Below are 20297 nucleotides of genomic sequence, written 5' to 3'. Positions count from 1 at the left end.
CGCCGGGCTGCTTCTGGGCACCCTCTCCCTGCAGCGTTCCCCTGCTCCCGCTGCCGCCACGCACTGAGGGGCAGATTTATTAAGCTTGGAGAAGAGATAAACTGGAGATAAAGCACCAGCTTATCAACTCCCACCTGTCTTTTTCAAACACAGCTGATTGGCTGGTGCTTTATCTCCTTTTACCTTTTCTCCGCTTTATCTCCAGTTTATCTCTTCTCCAAGCTTAATAAATCTGCCCCTGAAGTCGGAGACGCGGCTGCCAGGCAGTATTACACTGATTTAGCCCCGGCGCTAGAATAAGAATTTCAGCTGGTGGGGGGGCGGCTACAACGGCGGGGAGTGTGTGACAGCCGAGTGCCGATACCAGCTGAGGGGAGAGGGATGGACGGACTTAGTTAGTAGCGCTGTGGTTGGGCTTTATTTTGATGTGAAAGAGGTGTGTGTAGGCTGTGTGTACTGTAGTGTATGTATACTGTGTGTGTATATGGTGTGTGTATATGTGTATGTATACTGTGTGTATATGGTGTGTGTATGTGTATGTATACTGTGTGTACAGTATATGGTGTGTGTATATGGTGTGCTGCTTTTTTGTATTTTTAAGAATGTATGTATGTATTATGTATGTATTCATGCTTTGTGTGTGTTGTGTGTATGGATGTGAGTGGGTGTACCAGCTGTATGTATGTATGTTTGTATGTCGCTGACTGTGTGTGTTTGTGTGTTTGTGTATGAGACTCATGTGTGTAAGTATGTAAAACATCCTTTTTACATTAATTTACTAATAATAGAGTTAATAAATCTCTGCCAACTTTTAGCTGTTACAAAATGTGAGTATGGTGTAAGAATGCCTGTGAGCCCCTCTGTAGGGTAACGAGCCCTTTCCATTCATTTATCTTGTTTCAGTAATCTTGTTACTGCTACTGAAATCTGATTTCTGTAGTGTTCCTTAAATACAAGGAGCCTTCATGCCCCTCAGGCTGTGCTGTGGCTCCTCCAGAAACGGGCTTACTATACGCCTCAAATCCATCTCCTTTACATCCAGCAGAAAAAATACCCCAGTCACGTCCAGCTTGTAATACTGTCAGGTTACGCACTTGAAAAGATCACTGAAGGGATCTGTAGCATTCATGTCTGCTGTGAAGAAGGGCCTGGTTCTGCGATGTACAGAACATAAATGCTGTTACAGCTGAAATTTGGTCGAAAACATGCAAATATTGCAGCCTAGTTGTCGAACCATATGATTTCTACAGCAATCTCCCTGAGGAGTCTAGCAATCTCCCTGATGATTCTAGCAATCTCCCTGAAATAGTAGCAATGTCCCTGAAATAGTAGCAATCTCCCTGATGAGTCTAGCAATCTCCTTGAAATAGTAGCAATATCTCCCTGATGAGTCTAGCAATCTCCCTGAAATAGTAGCAATCTCCCTGATGAGTGTAGCAATCTCCCTGATGAGTCTAGCAATCTCCCCGATTGCACCTAACTGAAACTGTGAATTGTGCAGCTGTTGTTCCATTTTTTTTTTTGGGGGGGGGGGAGATAAATATATAGATTAAAGTGAGATCATCAGTGCCATTTCCCTGCATTGGTTATAAAGCATAATGATCCCTATGGCAACATGCATTTTAAATAAGGTTTCTCCTGGCCATTTACATGGATCCACTTGTAAAATCAGGGCCGTAACTAGCGGTGTGTGAAGAGTACATTGCATACAGCGAAGGGCACATAGGGATGGAAGGAGCCAAGCCAACTCTACCTCTCCTCCTCCTTTCCCACAGACAGATACCTCTCTCACCCCCACTCACACACCCTGTCGGAGCCACACTATCACAGTTGCCTTCCACACACCTCCGGAAGAAAAAGCAGTGAGACACCAGCTAGCAGTGCCCCATTAGCGATAGTGTAAGGCTTCCCGACCGCACCGCAGCTGCTCACCTCTCCCTCCAACAGGACACGGATATACTGTAGCTTCCTCTGTCCACACGACACCTGCATAGCGCTCACCTAAATGGAACATTTATATTGCCTCCTTCCCCGGTCCCTGTAAGTACTGTGGAAATAGGATGTCGGGGGGGGCTAGTTATAGGTGGAGAGAGTTTTCATGGAAGAAGAGGGAATGAGACAGAGGGCCTTATTCTGGTTGACTCGCAAAGCTGCAAATTTCACAGCTTTGGTAGGCATACTATAGGGGGGGGGACTTGCTACTGGTTAGCAAACTATGGGGAGTGGAGTATGGTGGCTGGTTTCAAGGGAGCACACTACATAGGTGCACATAACAGGGGGGTGGAAGATGGCTAGAGGGGAGCAGACACTACGGGGAGAGAGGTATGGGGGAGCACATTACATGGGTGCACATTACAAGGGGGGTGGATGCTGGCTACAGTAAGCACGCTGTGGGGAGGGGGGTATGGTGATGGTTTCAGGGAAGCACAATACAGAGGTTGGAAGCTGGCTACAGGGGAGCAAACTATGTGGAGGGTATGGGGCTGGCCTTAGCGGTGCACACTAATGGAGGGGGGGCTGCCCCCAGGTAAGCAAACCATGGGGAAAGGGTATGGGGCTGGCTACTGGGTGCACACTAAGGGGTAAAAGCTGCCCCCAGGTGAGCACTCTATGGGGAGGGGTTTATACGGCTCGCTATAGTGGTGCACACTGCAGGGGAGCTGGCCACAGGGGAGCACACTATGGAAAGGGGGTATGGGGCTAGCTACAAGGGTGCACACTAACGGGGTGAAGCTTGTCTCAGGGGAGCACACTATGGGGCTGGCTATAAAGGTGCATACTAAAGAGGGGCTGGAAGTTGGACACAGGGGTGTGGCAGAGCCGGTTTAACAATGGGCCTGATGGAGCTACAACTCCAGGCCCACTCTCCAAATAGGCCCATTTTGTAGCTGAGGGCTTTCCAGTGATTCCAGCCCCACGTCCCTAGCCCCCCGGGAACCGGAGATACCGTCAGGCAAAGCTGGAACGTTTTCCCCATAGGATAACATGGGACCCGCTTATTCCGACCCCCACCCAGTTACAACGGCTGCCAGTTCCCCAACCGGCATCACAGAAGCTGGAGGTTAATCTCCTCAGTCAAACCCAAATCGCTGGGCCTTCAATCTGATACCAGGCTGGTCCATATGGGTTAATTGGTTCTAGAGATATTGCGGGTAAACCAATTTTTTTCATTTCTGAAATGTAATGAGCCCCAGGCAATGAGCACATAGGTAAGCAGCACTTATGTAGCATACTTTTTAATAAGCATTAAGGTGTTTGGCATAATACGTAATGGACATTATGGTGTGTGGTTTAACATGTAATGGGCACTATGGTTTAAATTTTTCATGCTTGCCTTTGGCGCACAATGTCCCTGTTTATGAAGCATATTGTGCATTATTGCTCAATCTGTTTGGTATAGTGTGTATTTTGGCTCAATCCATATGGCAAAATGTGAATTTTGCCTTAATCTGTGTGGCATAACGTGAATTTTGACACAATCCATGTGCCATAGTTTGAATTTTGGCTCAGTCCGTGTTAATTTTGGCTCATTCCATGTGGCATAATGTGTAAGAGCAATAAGACCAAGCACTTGTATTTGACAATTACAGTAGATAGGAAGGAGAGGGTTTAAGGTTAAAGCGAGGAGGAATAGATTAGGAATAAAAGACAAATGAGAAAGGTAAAGAATAAAAATAATAATAAAGATAAAAAAATCAATAAAATAATAAAAAAATTGTATGTCTTTTATTCACCTTTACCTTTATATTTATTCTTTATTATTATTCTTTTTATCTTTATCTTTATTTTGATTTTTTTTTATATTTTTTTTTATTTATTTATTGTTATTGCTTCTAGCAAAACCTTTCAAATTACCAATACTTTCACAGAGCAGCTCACACAAGCGCAAATTCATTTTTTGGGACAACCTCCCACCAATCCCTCCATAATGTGTAATAGGCAAGGGGGTTACTATTGTGTTGCATGATTTGTATAAGGGGTATATAGTGTGGTAAATGACTGGAGTGCCGCCTCACCCCACAAGTATTTTAGGACATCGGTATCCTGCGGTTGCACCTTGGGAGGGCACCTGCCAATATATTTGCCTGCATTTTTCCTATGCCAGCCCCCGCCTTTTCCTGGCATATATAATTAGTTAACATTATTTAGAGAAACACCCATGAGCAGACCACCCAAACAGAACACTGGTCACGCCCTCCACATTGTTAGGTGCTGGCCACAACCCCTATTATTGCGCTTAATAGGCCCTTGATTATTTTCAGCTCCAGGCCCATTTAGACCTGAATCTGGCACTGGGGTGTGGTGTTGGAGGCTGGCTGCAGAAATTACTCCTGTGAGGGTGGTGAGGAGTTGGAGTGCATACTGCGGTCTGAGTCTGGGAGCCCAAACAGTCATAAGGGGGGAGGGGACAGGGCCTGCCGGTCCTAATTTTTTTTCCGTAAGCAAATATAGATTTAAGCGCCCCTCACTGTGGATATTGTGGGTGGAGCTACAATGTGGGTGAAGTATCAGTTGAAACTTAAAAATAGGGACAGCCTGTGTTGCACGTCAAAAATTTAGGGCGTGGCCACATAATAGTACCAATTCACATTACACCACACAGTAGTACAACTTAGACACACTGCACCAGATAAAGACCCTTAGACCAGGGCCGGCAACAGAAATCTTGGGGCCCATTACACTGATATCTCTGGGGCCCCCTCAACCACACCACCAGATTTTTATTACAGTACATTGAATGTGTTTTTATTATTAGAAAGAAAATTGATCATTAATATTCACTATGCAATAAAATAGGGCAGGGTAGATGGGAGGCCGCAGCATTGTGAGTCTTATGGTTCGCTGTATTGTGTGCTGTCACTTAACGCATTAATACTGGTAGCAAGACAGGTGGCCAGACTGACGGTGGCTGGATTGTGATGCTTGTAAGTTTCTGCCGCAGCCATGCTTACAGCCTCTCAGAGCATTGGGGCCCCTCATAAGGTTGGGGCCCCTCATAAGGTTGGGGCCCAGTACGAGTTTCCCCTTTGACCCCCCCTGTTGCCTGCCCAGCCTTTGACACACTGTGCAATGATTATGCACACCATAATGCCCATTACACATTGTGCCACACACCATAATGCCCATTACACATTTTGCCACACATCCTGATGCCAATTACATATTATACCACACACCGCATAATACCCATTACATATTATGCCACATAAGTGCCACTTAACTACATGCTCATTGCTAGCGGTTTCTTGCTCAATGCTAGGGGTTACATGCTTGATGTCAGGGGCTTCATGCTCAATGCCACAGGGGATTACATGTCCATTGCCATGTGACACATTATGCCACACACTGTAAATCCCATTACATATTATACCATGCTCCATAATGTCCATTACATAGTATACCATGCTACATAATGCCCATTACATATTATACCATGCAACATAATTTATTTATTATTTATTTATAGTTTATAGATTCTGTTGCGCTTTACAATTGTAGACAGTGATAAAACAAACTGGGTAATAACTGAGAGACTTGGAGGTTAGAGGGCCCTGCTGCAAGCTTACAATCTATAGGGACATAGGAGGGAAACATAAGGACAGGCACCAGTAATAGCATAGCAGTCCCACCAAATTACAGCAGACGATGAGCGTCTTGCAAGGAAGATCAGCCTAGCAGCAGCATTTAAAATGGATTGCAGTGGTGAGAGTCTGTTCTTGGGAAGACCAGTTAGGAGACTATTGCAATAATCAATGCGGGATATAATGAGTGCATGGATAAGAGATTTAGTAGTGTCTTGTGTGAGATACGGTTGTATTTTGTATGTTTTTAGATGCATGTAAAATTATTTGGAGACAGATTGAATGTGGGCAAGAAAGGACAGGTCAGAGTCGAGGATGACCCCTAAGTAACGAGCTTGTTGGGGAGATTGTTGAGTTGTCAACAGTGATGGTAACTGTTCTTAGTTGGTGGGATATAAGTAATTCCGTTTTGGAAATATTGAGTTTGAGTTGGTGAGAAGACATCCAAGATGAGATGGCAGAGAGACATTCAGAGACTCGGCTCAAAACCACTGGTGACAACTCTGGGGTAGAAAGATAGATTTGAGTATCATCCGCATATAAGTGATACTGAAATCCAAAAGAGCTGATTAGTTTGCCAAGCGAGGAGGTATAGATTGAGAAAAGCAGAGGACCTAAGACTGAGCCTTGCGGAACTCTGACTGACAGAGGTAACGAGGAGGAAGTAGAGTCAGAGAAGCGAACACTGAAAGAGAGATCAGATAGGTAAGATGTGAACCAGGAAAGGGCTGTATCATTAAGACCTAGGGAGTGTAGTGTTTGTAGGAGAAGAGTGTGATCCACAGTGTCAAACGCAGCAGAAAGATCTAGAAGAATAAGTAGTGAGTAATGGCCTTTAGACTTACCAGTTACAAGAACATTCACCACTTTAGTCAGTGCCGTCTTAGTGGAGTGTTGAAAGCGAATGTATGTATTGTGCCAGCGCTGGCTGAAATAAGTTTGCAAGACGGTTATAAAAATAATTATAAATTTTAATAAGTATACATAAAAAAACACATTTATATAAAAAGTACTAGGGTGTGCATAAAATATTGCAATTTAGAAGCTGACTGATAACTTTGTCAGGCATAAAGCAAGTACATTCAGGTTCCCACTAGATATAATATATATGACCAATCTGCACTGTATTGAAGTAGATGCTGGGTGTGTAGAGCCTTGGAGGATTGGAGGAGAAAGATGTGCAATCTGGCATTTTTTAGAAGCAGCGACTGCTTAATGTCCTCATAAATGTCTTTCAGACAATTGCCAGGGATTTCTGGGTTTTCATACCTTGGTAACTCTGCAGGCTGGATTAGGAACAGATGCCATGTCCCAAAATGAATATGTCCAGTTGGAGTTGTGGCTCAATGCAGCAATAAGACAGTGGGTGGTAGTGCCAGTTGGGGGTAGTTTTTAGCTAAAAATTACCTGCTCTAGGGACTTCGAAACCGGATCAGACAATGGATCTTCACAAGAAGTAGGGCTTGAGTCCCCCTGTGGGTCCATTGCTTCAGGAAATTCTGCAGAAAAAACTGGCTGGAATTTCTCCTCAGACTTTACAGGGTCAGAGGTCACTTCAAGGACTGCTAGATCAGAAGTCCATTTTGGAGACAAGGCATGATTTACCCTTCCTGGGTACACCTGCTAGACTTGAAATGTTGGGTTTTGAAAAAGTATAGAGAGTCTAATATTTAGGTGAATTTCTGTTGTACAGTGTCAATGAAAGCAGGCAGATAATAGAGTAATGGATCATTAGAGTCAATGTAAGGCTGGAACTATTCCAAGGCTTTTCCTCTAAATGCTTGCAGAAAATACTGGACTGTATAGACAGGAGTGATATTTATTGAGGGTTCAGACTGAATATTGATGGTATATTGGTAAGCCAAAGCAGGAACTAAATCACCTTCAAAATAAATGGATACTGGAGTCAGGACGACAACTCCTTCTTAAGTTGTGGCTGGAGTCTCCTCTTCTGGAGTCTTATCAGGTCTAGTAATTTCTGAGGTCTCAACTGGACTGAACACAGGGGTTACTTAGCTAGACACCCCGTGTGGGGTTACTTGGCTAGACACCTTGTCTGGGGATGCTCGGCTAGATATCCCATGTGAGGTTACTTGGCTAGACACGCCGTGTGGGGTTACTTGCCTAGACACCCTGTCTGGGGATACTCGGCTAGATATCCCATGTGAGGTTACTTGGCTAGACACGCTGTCTGGGGTTACTCGGATAGACATCCCTTCTGTGGTTATTTAGAAAGACCTCCCCCCCCCCTTCCCCCCTGGGCCTGAGGCACTAGACACCCTTTCTGGGGCTAGAGACTGCAAACTTCCTGTTTGGGCTGCAGCCGGAAAATCCCCTCTTGGTGCTGAAGACTGTGAAACCCCTCTTGGGGCTGGCAACTCAGATGCCCCTCCTGGAGTTACGGTGTGTGATGATTTTTCTAGGGCTGTAGGACCAGGGCTTTCTCAATTCTTTACTTAGGGCTCCAAGTCAAAGAACCCCAGTTAAAGAACTGACCCTCCTTTTGGGAAACTTTGGCACCTTGATAGAAGGGAGCCTGAAGTGACCATAAGCAATGACTTATCAGTCTTGACCACCGCTATTTGAGCACGGTCCCTTATTCCTGAGCTGCGTAGGGAGCAGTCCTTAATGAAGTGACCTGCGCTTCCACAATATATACAGAGCAAGAGCTCTTTTCTTCGTTGGCGCTCAGCCTCAGAAAGTTTTGGGCACCAAAAAATCTGGAATCCTCTTTCCATTGTCAAGGAAGCAGTTACACCAAACTAGAGAAATCACAGTTGGTGGCCTATCCTGTCTCTGCAAGGAAACCATATAATTCTGAACATGGTTTTAACACTTTCTGTAATAAAGACTGCAGAATCCTCCATTAACACGGATTCCAACTGCTATCAACCTGAGGAGGTAAGGAACAGTCTTTTTAAGGTGTGCTATTTGAACCTTGTCTACAAGCTTGACAAAAGTAATCTTTAGAAAACTTTTAACATTTTTACTTTTTATCTACATTGCTGATTAGCCCTAGAAAGGCTTGTGTTACCAAATTAAGCTGGTCTTCACACATTTTAGTTTGAGAATACTGACAGGAAGTGTAAGACTAGACTGGACAAAACTGGGCTGGACTGGAATGAACCAGATTGGAAAAGACTTGGCTTGACAGGACCGGAGTGACTTGGACCTGAATGGAGTGGACTTGACAGGACCAGAGTGGAGTAGACCAAAATGGAGTGAACTGTACTTGACAGGACCGGAGTGGAGTAGACCAGAATGGAGTGAACTGTACTTAACAGGACCGGAGTGGAGTTGATCGGAATAGAGTGAACTGTACTTGACAGGACCGGAGTAGACTGGAATGGAGTGAACTGTAATTGACAGGACCGGAGTGGAGTTGAACGGAATAGAGTGAACTGTACTTGACAGGACCAGAGTAGACTGGAATGGAGTGAACTATACCTTGACAGGACCGGAGTAGACTGGAATGGAGTAAACTGTACTTGACAGGACCGGAGTGCAGTAGACCAGAATGGAGTGAACTGTACTTGACAGGACCAGAGTAGACTGGACCGGAGTGAACTATACCTTGACAGGACCGGAGTGGAGTTGATTGGAATAGAGTGAACTGTACTTGACAGGACCAGAGTAGACCAGAATCGAGTGAACTGTACTTGACAGGACCGAAGTGGAGTTGATCAGAATAGAGTGAACTGTACTTGACAGGACCGGAGTAGACTGGAATGGAGTGAACTGTACTTGACAGGACCGGAGTGCAGTAGACCAGAATGGAGCGAACTGTACTTGACAGGACCGAAGTGGAGTTGATCGGAATAGAGTGAACTGTACTTGACAGGACCAGAGTAGACTAGAATGGAGTGAACTATACCTTGACAGAACCAGAGTGGAGTAGAATAGAATGGAGTGAACTGTACTTGACAGGACCGAAGTGGAGTTGATCGGAATAGAGTGAACTGTACTTGACAGGACCAGAGTAGACTAGAATGGCGTGAACTGTATTTGACTGGAGTGGACTTGACTGGCTATTTATCTGCATCTGGCCGGTCATAATATTATGACTACCGGAGTTCAGAGTTGTCACAATCAGTAACTGGTAGTTGACTAAACCCAAGGCAGAGGCATGGAGTCAAACACACCAGAGGAATTCACCAGAGGCCCCGGTACAGAGACATGGACTTTGCTGCATCCGGCGTGCAGGTCGCTGCCCTTTGTCCAGGTCACCAGTCTCTTGGATGCAGCAGGAATGAGGTAGCCAGGAAAACAAGACTGAGGATTGCAAAGGCTCTTCAGGTGTTGCAGGATACAATGGCAGCAGGTGAGTCGTGTGTGTCCCCCCCCCCCCCCCCCCGGGCTATTAATACCGACACTAGTTCCCATCCACCACAGGGACTCCCGCTGATGACAGCATATCCGCTGCTGGTACCCCGTGGCCCGTGGGTGCTCCTCACTTTCCATGGGTGCTCAGGCATCCACGGTTTCGGCACCTATGCATACTTGGTGGGGTAGATTTTCAAGAAAAGGCAAGACTACTGGATACAGGCAAGACAGGGCAGAACATCTAGACATAGGCAGGACACCGGAGCAGGACAAGCAGGGCATGACTGGGCTGACTTCAATATGAAGGGGAAGGAATACAGCCAATCACAAGAGAGCAGCCTAACCTCAGGTAATGAGCTAGTGTACTACAGCTGAGGCACGAGAACAGACACAGAGCCCTGATTACTCCGGCTGAGCAGAGCAGACAGAGGCTGATTGCTGCAGATGTTACTGTTGCCTGGCAATAGCCAGGACAGAATCCTGACAGCAGATGTAACAAGACAATCGGCTCCTAAATGGTACTTTACAGACTTGGAAAAATGACAGTAGCTGATTGGTTGTTACTTTATCTCTCTCTGCTTTATCTCCATGCAAGCCTTGGTACATATGACTGTATGGGGATTATTTACGAGATGGGAGTTCTATTGAACATGCAATGTTGCAATGGGCAACCAATCAGATTATATTATCTTCTAGAAGGCGCTAAATAAATAAGAAGTAGAATCTGATTGGTTGCTCCTAGCAAAAACCCATCTTCAATAGAACTCCCATCTTAGTAAATAAACCCATTGGTGTTCAGTTATTAATTAGTCTCTACACAATATCTTGGCCTCCATTTAGTAATGATCCTACTAGCTGGCAGCATATTTTGTTTATTATCAATTTGTCACCCGCAGCCTAACACTGTCGGCAACAGGCTGCACTACAGGCCACAGGCTGCACTACAGGTAATAGGATGCACTACAGGTAATAGGCTGCACTACAGGCTGCACTATTTTTAAGGGCTACTTGCGTGACACTATCGTTTAAGAACATATCATGACTAATGAGACATATCTGTTTGGTTGTTTTAGTTAGGAGGTGGAACATGAGGCTTCTGCACATCAGTAAGCTTGAACTGTTATACAGTGCACCACATTCTTTGAAGGAGTAAACAAATGGTAATTTCCTTCTTTGTAGAAACCATTTTCACCTTTTGCCGAACCTCGGCATACTGTAATTGGGCTTTGTATTCCAGAGCTACTTCGCAGAAGTATTTAATAGGAAAACATAGGGTTGATATTTCTTGGGTGAATCAATACATTGCCTGCAGCATACTATGGTCTCAGTTAAATACATTTGGAACTCTTTATTTATTTTGTATTGACCCTGTCTCTTAAAATGCAAACGCACCTGATCTTAATTGCACAAAATAATTTAACCCTTTTTTATAGACGCTTAACACAGATTGTCACAGAATGGATTGACTGAAATGCAACGAGATACTGTATTAGTGAATCATGCTACATCACAGGTCATTATGAAGAATACTAATGTTTGCTTGGCAATTTTCACACCAATTTTGCCAAATTCACTTGGCACTTAAAGGGTTAATATTTCCTGGAAATTGGGTGAAATTTACTAAGATGTGAAATACACTTCACAGGTCATGTTGCTATGGCCAACCAATCACATCCTGTCTACTATCTTCTAGAGGGTGGTAAATAAATAAGTAGCAGCTTCTGATTGGTTGCCCACAGCAACATGACCTGTGAAGTGTATTCCACATTTTAGTAAATTTCACCCAATTTGTATTGTCTTTTTGCCAGATCTGCCACAAGTGCCTAATACTGTACCTGTTTTCCCGTTCATGGGTGAGGGGGTCATCAAAGACAAACTCACATCAGCAGCTGCAGTCTGATTGACTGATTGGGGGGTGATATGGGCAAAGCTGGACACTGTTTCCGAAAATGTGGGTGCGACTTCTTTATCTTCTGGCACTGCAGAAGCCAGGATCTGTGTCTTACTATTTATTGGCCCAGGCTGACCGGCATTCGGCATTCATCCTCATCTTAAAGCCATGCTTGCACAAGAGGGGGAATGGAGGAGGTGGTCTCAGGGTGTGAAGATATGATCATAGTCCTGCACCCTCTTTACAAAGCCCCTATTACTCAAATGATGCAATTTATCACAAATGTCATATTTGCCCCGCCCCCTTCTGCCGCCTGAGCAGATGGAGCCGGGGTGCAGGCAGGGACAGGGGAATGTAGAAGACTTGCCTACTTCCCCCGGAAGTACCAGATGATTTTATGGAACCACTGTTCATTTAAGGAGTATATGCAAGTATGCATTGGACACAGCACTTGGATCTCAGATCCTGTCAGTAGAGAAGGGTCGTTCGCGAATGAAGCAGATCTTTTGGACAGATCCCATAAAAGAGTGAGTGAGCCGCCGGTCCGAAAAAGGTGAACCGCCGTTCTTTTACTTTGTTTCGTTTTTCATTACATGCATTTGCCTAATCTCAGCACTGCCACCTGTGGCCGCTGAGATGTACTAACTCTGGAGTACAGTGCAGAGACTGCAAGTGAAAGAAAGAATAACAAGGCTGCTGTTGTGACTAGGGATGGTCATGAAAACAGAGAACAGAAAACAGAGAGTTGTAGTAAACGGAGTACAGTCAAAGGAGGGAAAGGTTACAAGTGGAGTACCCCAGGGATCTGTACTTGGACCGGTGTTTTTTAATATCTTTATTGGTGATATTGCAAATGGAATTGAGGGTAAAATTTGCTTTTTTTGCAGATGACACAAAGGTATGCAACAGGGTAGACACACCAGGAGGGGTAAAACTAATTATTGATGATCTACAGTAGGTAGATTAGAGGAATGGTCAAGAGCATGGCAACTACAGTTTAATGCCAAAAAAATCATGCACTTGGGTTGTAAAAATCCAAAGACTAAATATAGTATAAATGGCGCTATAATGGAAACTATTGAGGAAGAGAGGGATATAGCTGTCTCTATTTCAGGGGACTTAAAGGCAAGTAGGCAATGTAACAAAGCAATGAAGAAGGCAAGTCAGATGCTTGGTTGCATAGGGAGAGGTATCAGCAGTAGAAAGAAAGAAGTAATAATGCCACTGTATAGATCATTGGTACGACCTCATCTAGAGTATTGTGTTCAGTTCTGGAGGCCATATCTCCAGAAGGATATAAATACATTAGAGACTGTACAAAGAAGGGCAACTAAAATGGTGCATGGCCTACATCACAAAACGTACCAGGAAAGACTAAAAGTTCTTAATATGTATACTTTAGAGCAGAGAAGGGAAAGGGGGGACATGATAGAAACTTTCAAATATATCAAGGGTTTTAACATGGTACAGGTGGGAGACATTGTTCACAGGAAGAGGAGCAACAGAACACGAGGACATGCACTGACACTAGAGCGAGGAAGGTACAGGTGGGAGACATTCTTCACAGGGAGAGGAGCAGAACACGAGGACATGCACTGACACTAGGGGGAGGAAGGTACAGGTGGGAGACATTCTTCACAGGAAGAGGAGCAACAGAACACAAGGACATGCACTGACACTAGAGGGAGGAAGGTACAGGTGGGAGACATTAGTTTCCGGAAGAGGAGCAGCAGAACACGAGGACATGCACTGACACTAGGGGGAGGAAGGTACCGGTGGGAGACATTCTTCACAGGAAGCGGAGCAACAGAACACGAGGACATGCACTGACACTAGAGGGAGGAAGATTCAGGGAAATTTGAGGAAGAATTACTTCACAGAAAGAGTAGTAGATAATCTGAATAGCCTCCCATCAGAGGAGGTAGAGGCAAATACAGTAGTACAATTTAAACATGCTTGGGATAGGCATATTGATATCCTTACAAAAAATAAGGATCAAATATGGTTTGAGGTAACATGTTTAAAAAGTGGTTCTTATCTGCCGTCAAATTCTATGTTTCTATGTCATCGGTGCAGGCGCCATCGATGGCAATTCTGCACCCAGCCATCGACCAGTGTTTAACTCGGTCATGTATGTTCTTATTTGTTCAGCTCACTGTTTAAAAAAAAGTTTTTAAAAAATGGCAATAAATGATTGTAAAACAAAGTATGCTTCGTTATTATCAAATTACCACTTTTCTCAAAGTGAGCCAGCGATCTTTCTAAAAGATCTGGATCTTTTCACGGAGTGATCCGCTGGATCCCGGCTCGGCTTAGTGACCCGTTTTGCCCATCTCTACCGGTCAGGAGGCATCTACAGACATCTCCTGCAGCATTAGCACATCGCTGCTGCGTCCAAAGATGTAGGTGCAATGTGTTCTGCGTCCCTCTCTGAATCCGGCACTATATATCCTTTGGGTTCATACTTGTTGAAAAATAATCTATATACTATTATTTTTATTATTAATAACCATGTAAGTATTTAAATAAATCTAATGTCTGTAAATTGCTGAGATCTTCACAGAAAAGGCCACCATAAACAGCTCATGGATAACAAACCAATGATGAGCAGATAAAAGATTCTACGAGTACAGTATATTGAGATTTTCTGTTCTCTCCACCCTATCAACCCCAAATGTATGAAATTCCCATAAATCTTCAGGACTGTAAAAGGCCAACTCATACATCGTATATAGAGGATTCATTTTGCAGCTTTCTCCTATTTCCAGGCCTGTCTTGTAGCTGCGTTCCCTCAAAAGAAAAAAAAATTTTTTACGGTCAGAGCAGTCAAACTGTGGAACTCTCTTCCTGGAATGGGGGTGTCGGCGGACACAATAGGGACGTTCAAGGTAAAGTTGGACAAACATTTATTGGATAAAAATAATCCAAGGGTACTAATAAGAATCATGGCCCTTATTCTAATCGGATCGGTACGGCCCGCGTGCGGCCGTACCGCCGATGTTTTTACTCTGCACATGCGCAGAGGTGAATCTGCGCATGTGCAGCCCCCTTCGCCGCAGACGTATTTCGTCCGCCGCAAAGGGGGCGTATAGGGGCGTGAGAGGCATCATGCCCTCATTTCCCTATGTGTACGCCCCGCGTTTCATGGGCGTTCCCATGCAAACGCGGGGCGTATGCATGGTAATGAGGCCATGACGCAACTCATGGGGGCGGAAAGCTGACGTCGCCGGATGTCAGCTTTCAGCCCCCATACAAGCTACCACACGGACGATTGTCCGTGTGGTCTCAGCTTGCGGGAGCTGCCGCGGCGTGCGGACCTGCCTTCGATGGTCGACGACCATCGAATGCAGGGGGCAGCTCCCACCATGGTGGAGGCGTAGCCTCCACCATTTTTATGCGGATCGCCAGCCGTCCGTGTACGGACGGCCGTGGCGATCCGTAGGGTGGGCGGGGATTGGTTTGTGCGGCCGGAGCCCCGTGTGCGGCTCTGGCAGCACCAACCAGAATAAGGGCCCATATTCTGAATTTGAAATGAATCATACTCTGTCTTTTACAAGGGATAAGCTACTAAAACCTAGGTTGAACTCGATGGACGCAAGTCTTTATTCAACCTTATCTACTATGTAACTATGTAAAATATGGCTCAACCTTCCCCGTAGGATCTTCTCATCACCTAATATTACAACAACCCTAGTCTTTAGCAGCATCTCCACTACATTCAAACTTGGAGCTCACCTCTTGAACCTGTTTATAGTACAGGAAAAGAAGTATGATTTAATCCAGTGTTGCTCTGCGATGCCAAAGACTTGGGTGTGCCATGGTTGAGGTTTGGGTTGATGTGTGGTGGATGATGCTACATTGACTAGAGCTTTAGTGTTTTGTGAAAAAGAGAGGGAACCTGATTGGGTCATTGTTGGTTAGTGAAAATGAGAAGTGGATCAGTCTGTGTGGGTTGATCTGAGTGCTGAATGGTACATGAAGCAAGGATAGGTTAAAAGAGAGGAAGTTGTGGATAAGGAGGCGAAGCAAGCAATGGAAAGGTATCCAAGAGTTTAAGGTCAAGGGAATGTCCATCACAGCGTGTAGAACACTGTAGGTGGAGTTAAAGATGTTTTGTGGCAGCAAAAACAGTGAAGTTGCCAATGGGATTGTTGGTATCACCTATACTGAGAGTAGGGATGTCAATGGAAGGGCAAACGAGAAAAAGGAATCACCCCAGGTGATAAAGGCGCTTATGGGGTGGGCTGTTGAGTGGGCTGCTCACACAGAGGGGGGGTTCAGTCCCCTGACAACAGGATGAATGGAGAAAGAAAGGGTTTGTAAAGCGCTCAGAATTATGTAAGTTTGAAAAATTTAATAAATTAAATAATAAAAATTAGATAATAAAAAATGGAATGATCCATTGGGTATCACATGAAAATACAAATGCATTTAATTATTCATATAAAATAATGACACAATTGTTAAAACTAGATAAAAATGAATGTTGCACTTATTATAATATACTCATTGTGGGGCCGGGACTGACAAAATAGGCAGGGCCCCCCTTCCCTTTCTCCAACACCTGGAATGCCTGGTAAGACCGGTCCTGGGCCCTCTTCCTGTCTAGGCCCAGAACTCCAGCCCCCCCCCCCCCCCCCCATCTAACTCTCACTGCACATGTTACGTCAGCCCCACCTGCAGTGCACATGGTTTTGTCCACTAGAGAGTGATTGTGCCTTTCCGAGTGAACCAGAATAACCCCCTAACTGCAGACCATAGCTTCTTCCATATATTGCAAAAAAACTGGTATTTTACTGGTAGGAAACATTATCACTTTCTCAGCAGCTTGTCAGCTGTATATAATGTTCTGAATATCACAGTGTATGTTTCTAAAGGATCTGGTGTGATTTAATCTGATGTGATATTCAGTGGAAAAACTCATTGTAAATTGAAAACAAACCCAAATTGTATGCGGTGAAGTCTGGGCAAGATTTCTAAGAAATGTATTTGATCAGTTTAGACCACCTCTTGTAAATTCAAAAAGGTCTGCATCTCTTTAAGGATTTATATTGTATTGGGACTGGTCATGTCTCCTTCAAAACGTGGAATTTGATGGCAAATAAGAAACACTTGGATCATCTAGCGTGCCCCTTTTATTTATCCTTTAGTTGACCTCAACGCAGTTTGATCAGGAGTTCTTTGTAAGGATATTCATATGCTTATTAAAAGCATGTTTAAATTGCTCTACTGTATTAGCCTTTACCACCTCTGATGGGAGGCTATTCCACTTATCTACTACCCTTTCAATTAAGTAATTTTTCCTTAAATTTCCCCTGAACCTACATCCTTCCAGTTTAGCATGTCCTCCTGTTCTAGTACTTCTCCTTTGATGTCTCCCTCATTTACTTTGTAATACCCTCAGTATATTTCAAAGTTTATACAATGTTACTCCTTTTCCTTTTCTGCTCCAAACTAAACATGTTTTATTCTTTCCTGGTAATTTTTGTGGTGTAGCCCATGCACTAGATAAGGCCGTACCAGTGACCTATACGGTGGCATCATTACTTCTGCCATAAATCTGTAATTAGCTACAACCTTTACTTGTCTGCACCTCTGCCTACCATCTTCATTAGCTAGGCATTTCATTTTAAATGAGATGATGTAATGTTCTGATACAATTCATTTTTTTTATTTTTCACACTGTATTAAATGCAAATATGGTTTTATAAAAAGGACAACAATTGTCCTCACATGTGTTAATGTCTCTGTTGTTACGGTCCGATAAATCAATAGTTGCAAAATAAATATTAATTTTATAACAAAAATGAAAGAAACCCTATAAAATATTTGGTTTAGTCCACCTTCTTGTCTGATTCATTACACGATTCCTCTTTCCCGTTGATCCCGACTTGATTTTTTGCAATAAAGGGCTCTAAATATTTGTCTTCTTCCTCGGTTTGTTGCAGCACATGCAAATAATATTTCTGGTGTTCAAGGTATGTTGTAAATAACTTGGCATATTCTGGATGCTTCTTCAAAAAATTATTGAACTCTTCTGGAGCCGGAAAAAATCAAAAGGTTATTGCAGTGAATCTTCAGAAGTTGTTATAGTAACTATTTCTATATTATAATAATTATTTATGAAGCACAATTATTGTACACAGAGCCATATGAAATATATACTGTAGGTCAACAATATAGCCCAGTGTTTCTATGGCAACAGTCCACTTGTACCCCCGATAGGTCATGTTTTCAGAATGATCATCTGTGGAAACAGACTGGATAGTTACTGACCCAGCAAATTAAGTTACCTTCATTAATTCATCCAGAAAACATGCATGTTGAGGGTACTTGAGGAACCTAAGAAGTGGTCTGGGGGTGCACTGGACCCCCATTAGACCGCTAGCCCCATAAAATTTAAAGAAATGACAGCCGGGCAGAGAGAGCTGTGCGCTGCCCGGCTGTTTAGTATAAGGCAGTGGTCGCCAACCCGCTCGACCACTCTGAGGCTGTCCGGCCGCTCTCCCTCCATCCGCTGCCGCCTACCCGTCCCTCCATATCCCATCGGCGGCTGTCCGTCCCTCCGTCTCCCGCCGCCGCCCGCCTGTCCCTCAATCTTCCGCTGCTGCTGCAGTCTTCCCCTGAGAGACAGACACTAGAAGTCATATTTCACCTCTAGCATCTGACAGGGAGCACAGCGCTAAGCGCTGCAGCGCTGTGCTTCCTGTCAGATGCTAGAGGTGAAATTTGACCTCTAGTGTCTGTCTCCTCTGTGGAGGAGGAAGCATGTGCCCCCTGTCATTTCTGAGGCCACATTGAGAACCACGGACACAGCCTCCTCCTCCATGGAAGCCGCAGCTTCCATAGGACTACCACCTCACCCTCCTCCTCCACAGGACCCGCCTCAACCTCCTCCACGGGACCGCTGCTGCCTGACACTGACCATCGGAACCCCTGCTGCTGCCATAGGTACAACTCTTGTATACTGTATTCTTATATTCTATATATCTTTCCCCCACTCTTCCCTATCTCTCCCCCCCCACACTCTCGCTCTGCCTCTCCCTCTCTCTCGCTCTGTCTCTCGCTCTGCCTCTCCCCTCTCTCTCGCTCTGCCTCTCCCCTCTCTCTCTCTCGCTCTGTCTCTCGCTCTGCCTCTCCCCTCTCTCGCTCTGTCTCTCGCTCTGCCTTTCTCCCCCCTCTCTCTCTGCCTTTCTCCCCCCTCTCTCTCTCTCTCTCTGCCTTTCTCCCCCCTCTCTCTCTCGCTCTGCCTTTCTCCCCCCTCTCTCTCTCGCTCTGCCTTTCTCCCCCCTCTCTCTCTCTCGCTCTGCCTTTCTCCCCCCTCTCTCTCTCTCGCTCTGCCTTTCTCCCCCCTCTCTCTCTCGCTCTGCCTTTCTCCCCCTCTCTCTCTCGCTCTGCCTTTCTCCCCCCTCTCTCTCTCGCTCTGCCTTTCTCCCCCCTCTCTCTCTCGCTCTGCCTTTCTCCCCCCTCTCTCTCTCTCGCTCTGCCTTTCTCCCCCCTCTCTCTCTCGCTCTGCCTTTCTCCCCCCTCTCTCTCTCGCTCTGCCTTTCTCCCCCCTCTCTCTCTCGCTCTGCCTTTCTCCCCCCTCTCTCTCTCGCTCTGCCTTTCTCCCCCCTCTCTCTCTCGCTCTGCCTTTCTCCCCCCTCTCTCTCTCGCTCTGCCTTTCTCCCCCCTCTCTCTCTCGCTCTGCCTTTCTCCCCCCTCTCTCTCTCGCTCTGCCTTTCTCCCCCCTCTCTCTCTCGCTCTGCCTTTCTCCCCCCTCTCTCTCTCTCGCTCTGCCTTTCTCCCCCCTCTCTCTCTCGCTCTGCCTTTCTCCCCCCTCTCTCTCTCGCTCTGCCTTTCTCCCCCCTCTCTCTCTCGCTCTGCCTTTCTCCCCTCTCTCTCTCGCTCTGCCTTTCTCCCCCCTCTCTCTCGCTCTGCCTTTCCCCTCTCTCTCTCGCTCTGCCTCTCCCCTCTCTCTCTCTGCCTCTCCCCTCTCTCTCTCTCGCTCAGCCTCTCCCGCTCTCGCTCTGCCTCTCCCGCTCTGCCTCTCCCGCTCTCTCTCTCTGTCTGCACTGTCACTGTTCCTGTACTATGGCTTTCCTAGTATATGTGTATCTTGTTTTATGTGAATGGGCCAAATGATACTCCCAGCCCTCGGCCCAGGATATATGCCGTATGGGGAGAGGAGGAGGTTTCTGTATGTGCCATGCTGGTATTGCAGAGTTTGCTTAAATGTGTAATGGGCATTACGGTGTGTGGTCTAAAGTGTAATACCACGCCCCTTTTTGTGATGACACGCCTCCTTCGAATGAGACCACGCCCCCTTTTTGGAGCGTGCCTTCGCCGCGAAAAGGTCCGCCCTGCTTGAGTATTTGGGACCACCCATTACCATAATTCTAGATTCGCCTATGTTGAGGAATGGAGAACAGAAGCACTGATCTAGGGTAAACATTGTATAATAATCTAATTACTATTATTGTCAGGCTCTCTTTTGATTGCTCCTTTTTCCTTCCACGCTC

The 20297-nt window shown here is 45.4% G+C and overlaps 1 protein-coding gene across 3 annotated transcripts in view; it reads right to left on the bottom strand.

Annotated features, from left to right (window-relative positions):
- Positions 1 to 17445: 17445 nt before the first annotated feature.
- The window catches only part of LPCAT2 (lysophosphatidylcholine acyltransferase 2), a 43111-nt gene continuing 40259 nt past the window's right edge, over positions 17446 to 20297 (bottom strand). For all 3 annotated transcript variants that reach the window (XM_083165297.1, XM_083165298.1, XM_083165296.1), the window contains one exon: positions 17446 to 17833. In XM_083165297.1, the coding sequence (XP_083021423.1) occupies positions 17631 to 17833 (203 nt within the window). In that variant the 3' untranslated portion in view covers positions 17446 to 17630. The remainder of the gene's footprint in view (positions 17834 to 20297) is intronic.

This window comes from Crinia signifera, chromosome 11 (genome assembly GCF_055691185.1).
Source record: "Crinia signifera chromosome 11, ASM5569118v1, whole genome shotgun sequence".
NCBI lineage: Eukaryota > Metazoa > Chordata > Amphibia > Anura > Myobatrachidae > Crinia > Crinia signifera.
This window is presented reverse-complemented; position numbering and strand designations above follow the sequence as displayed.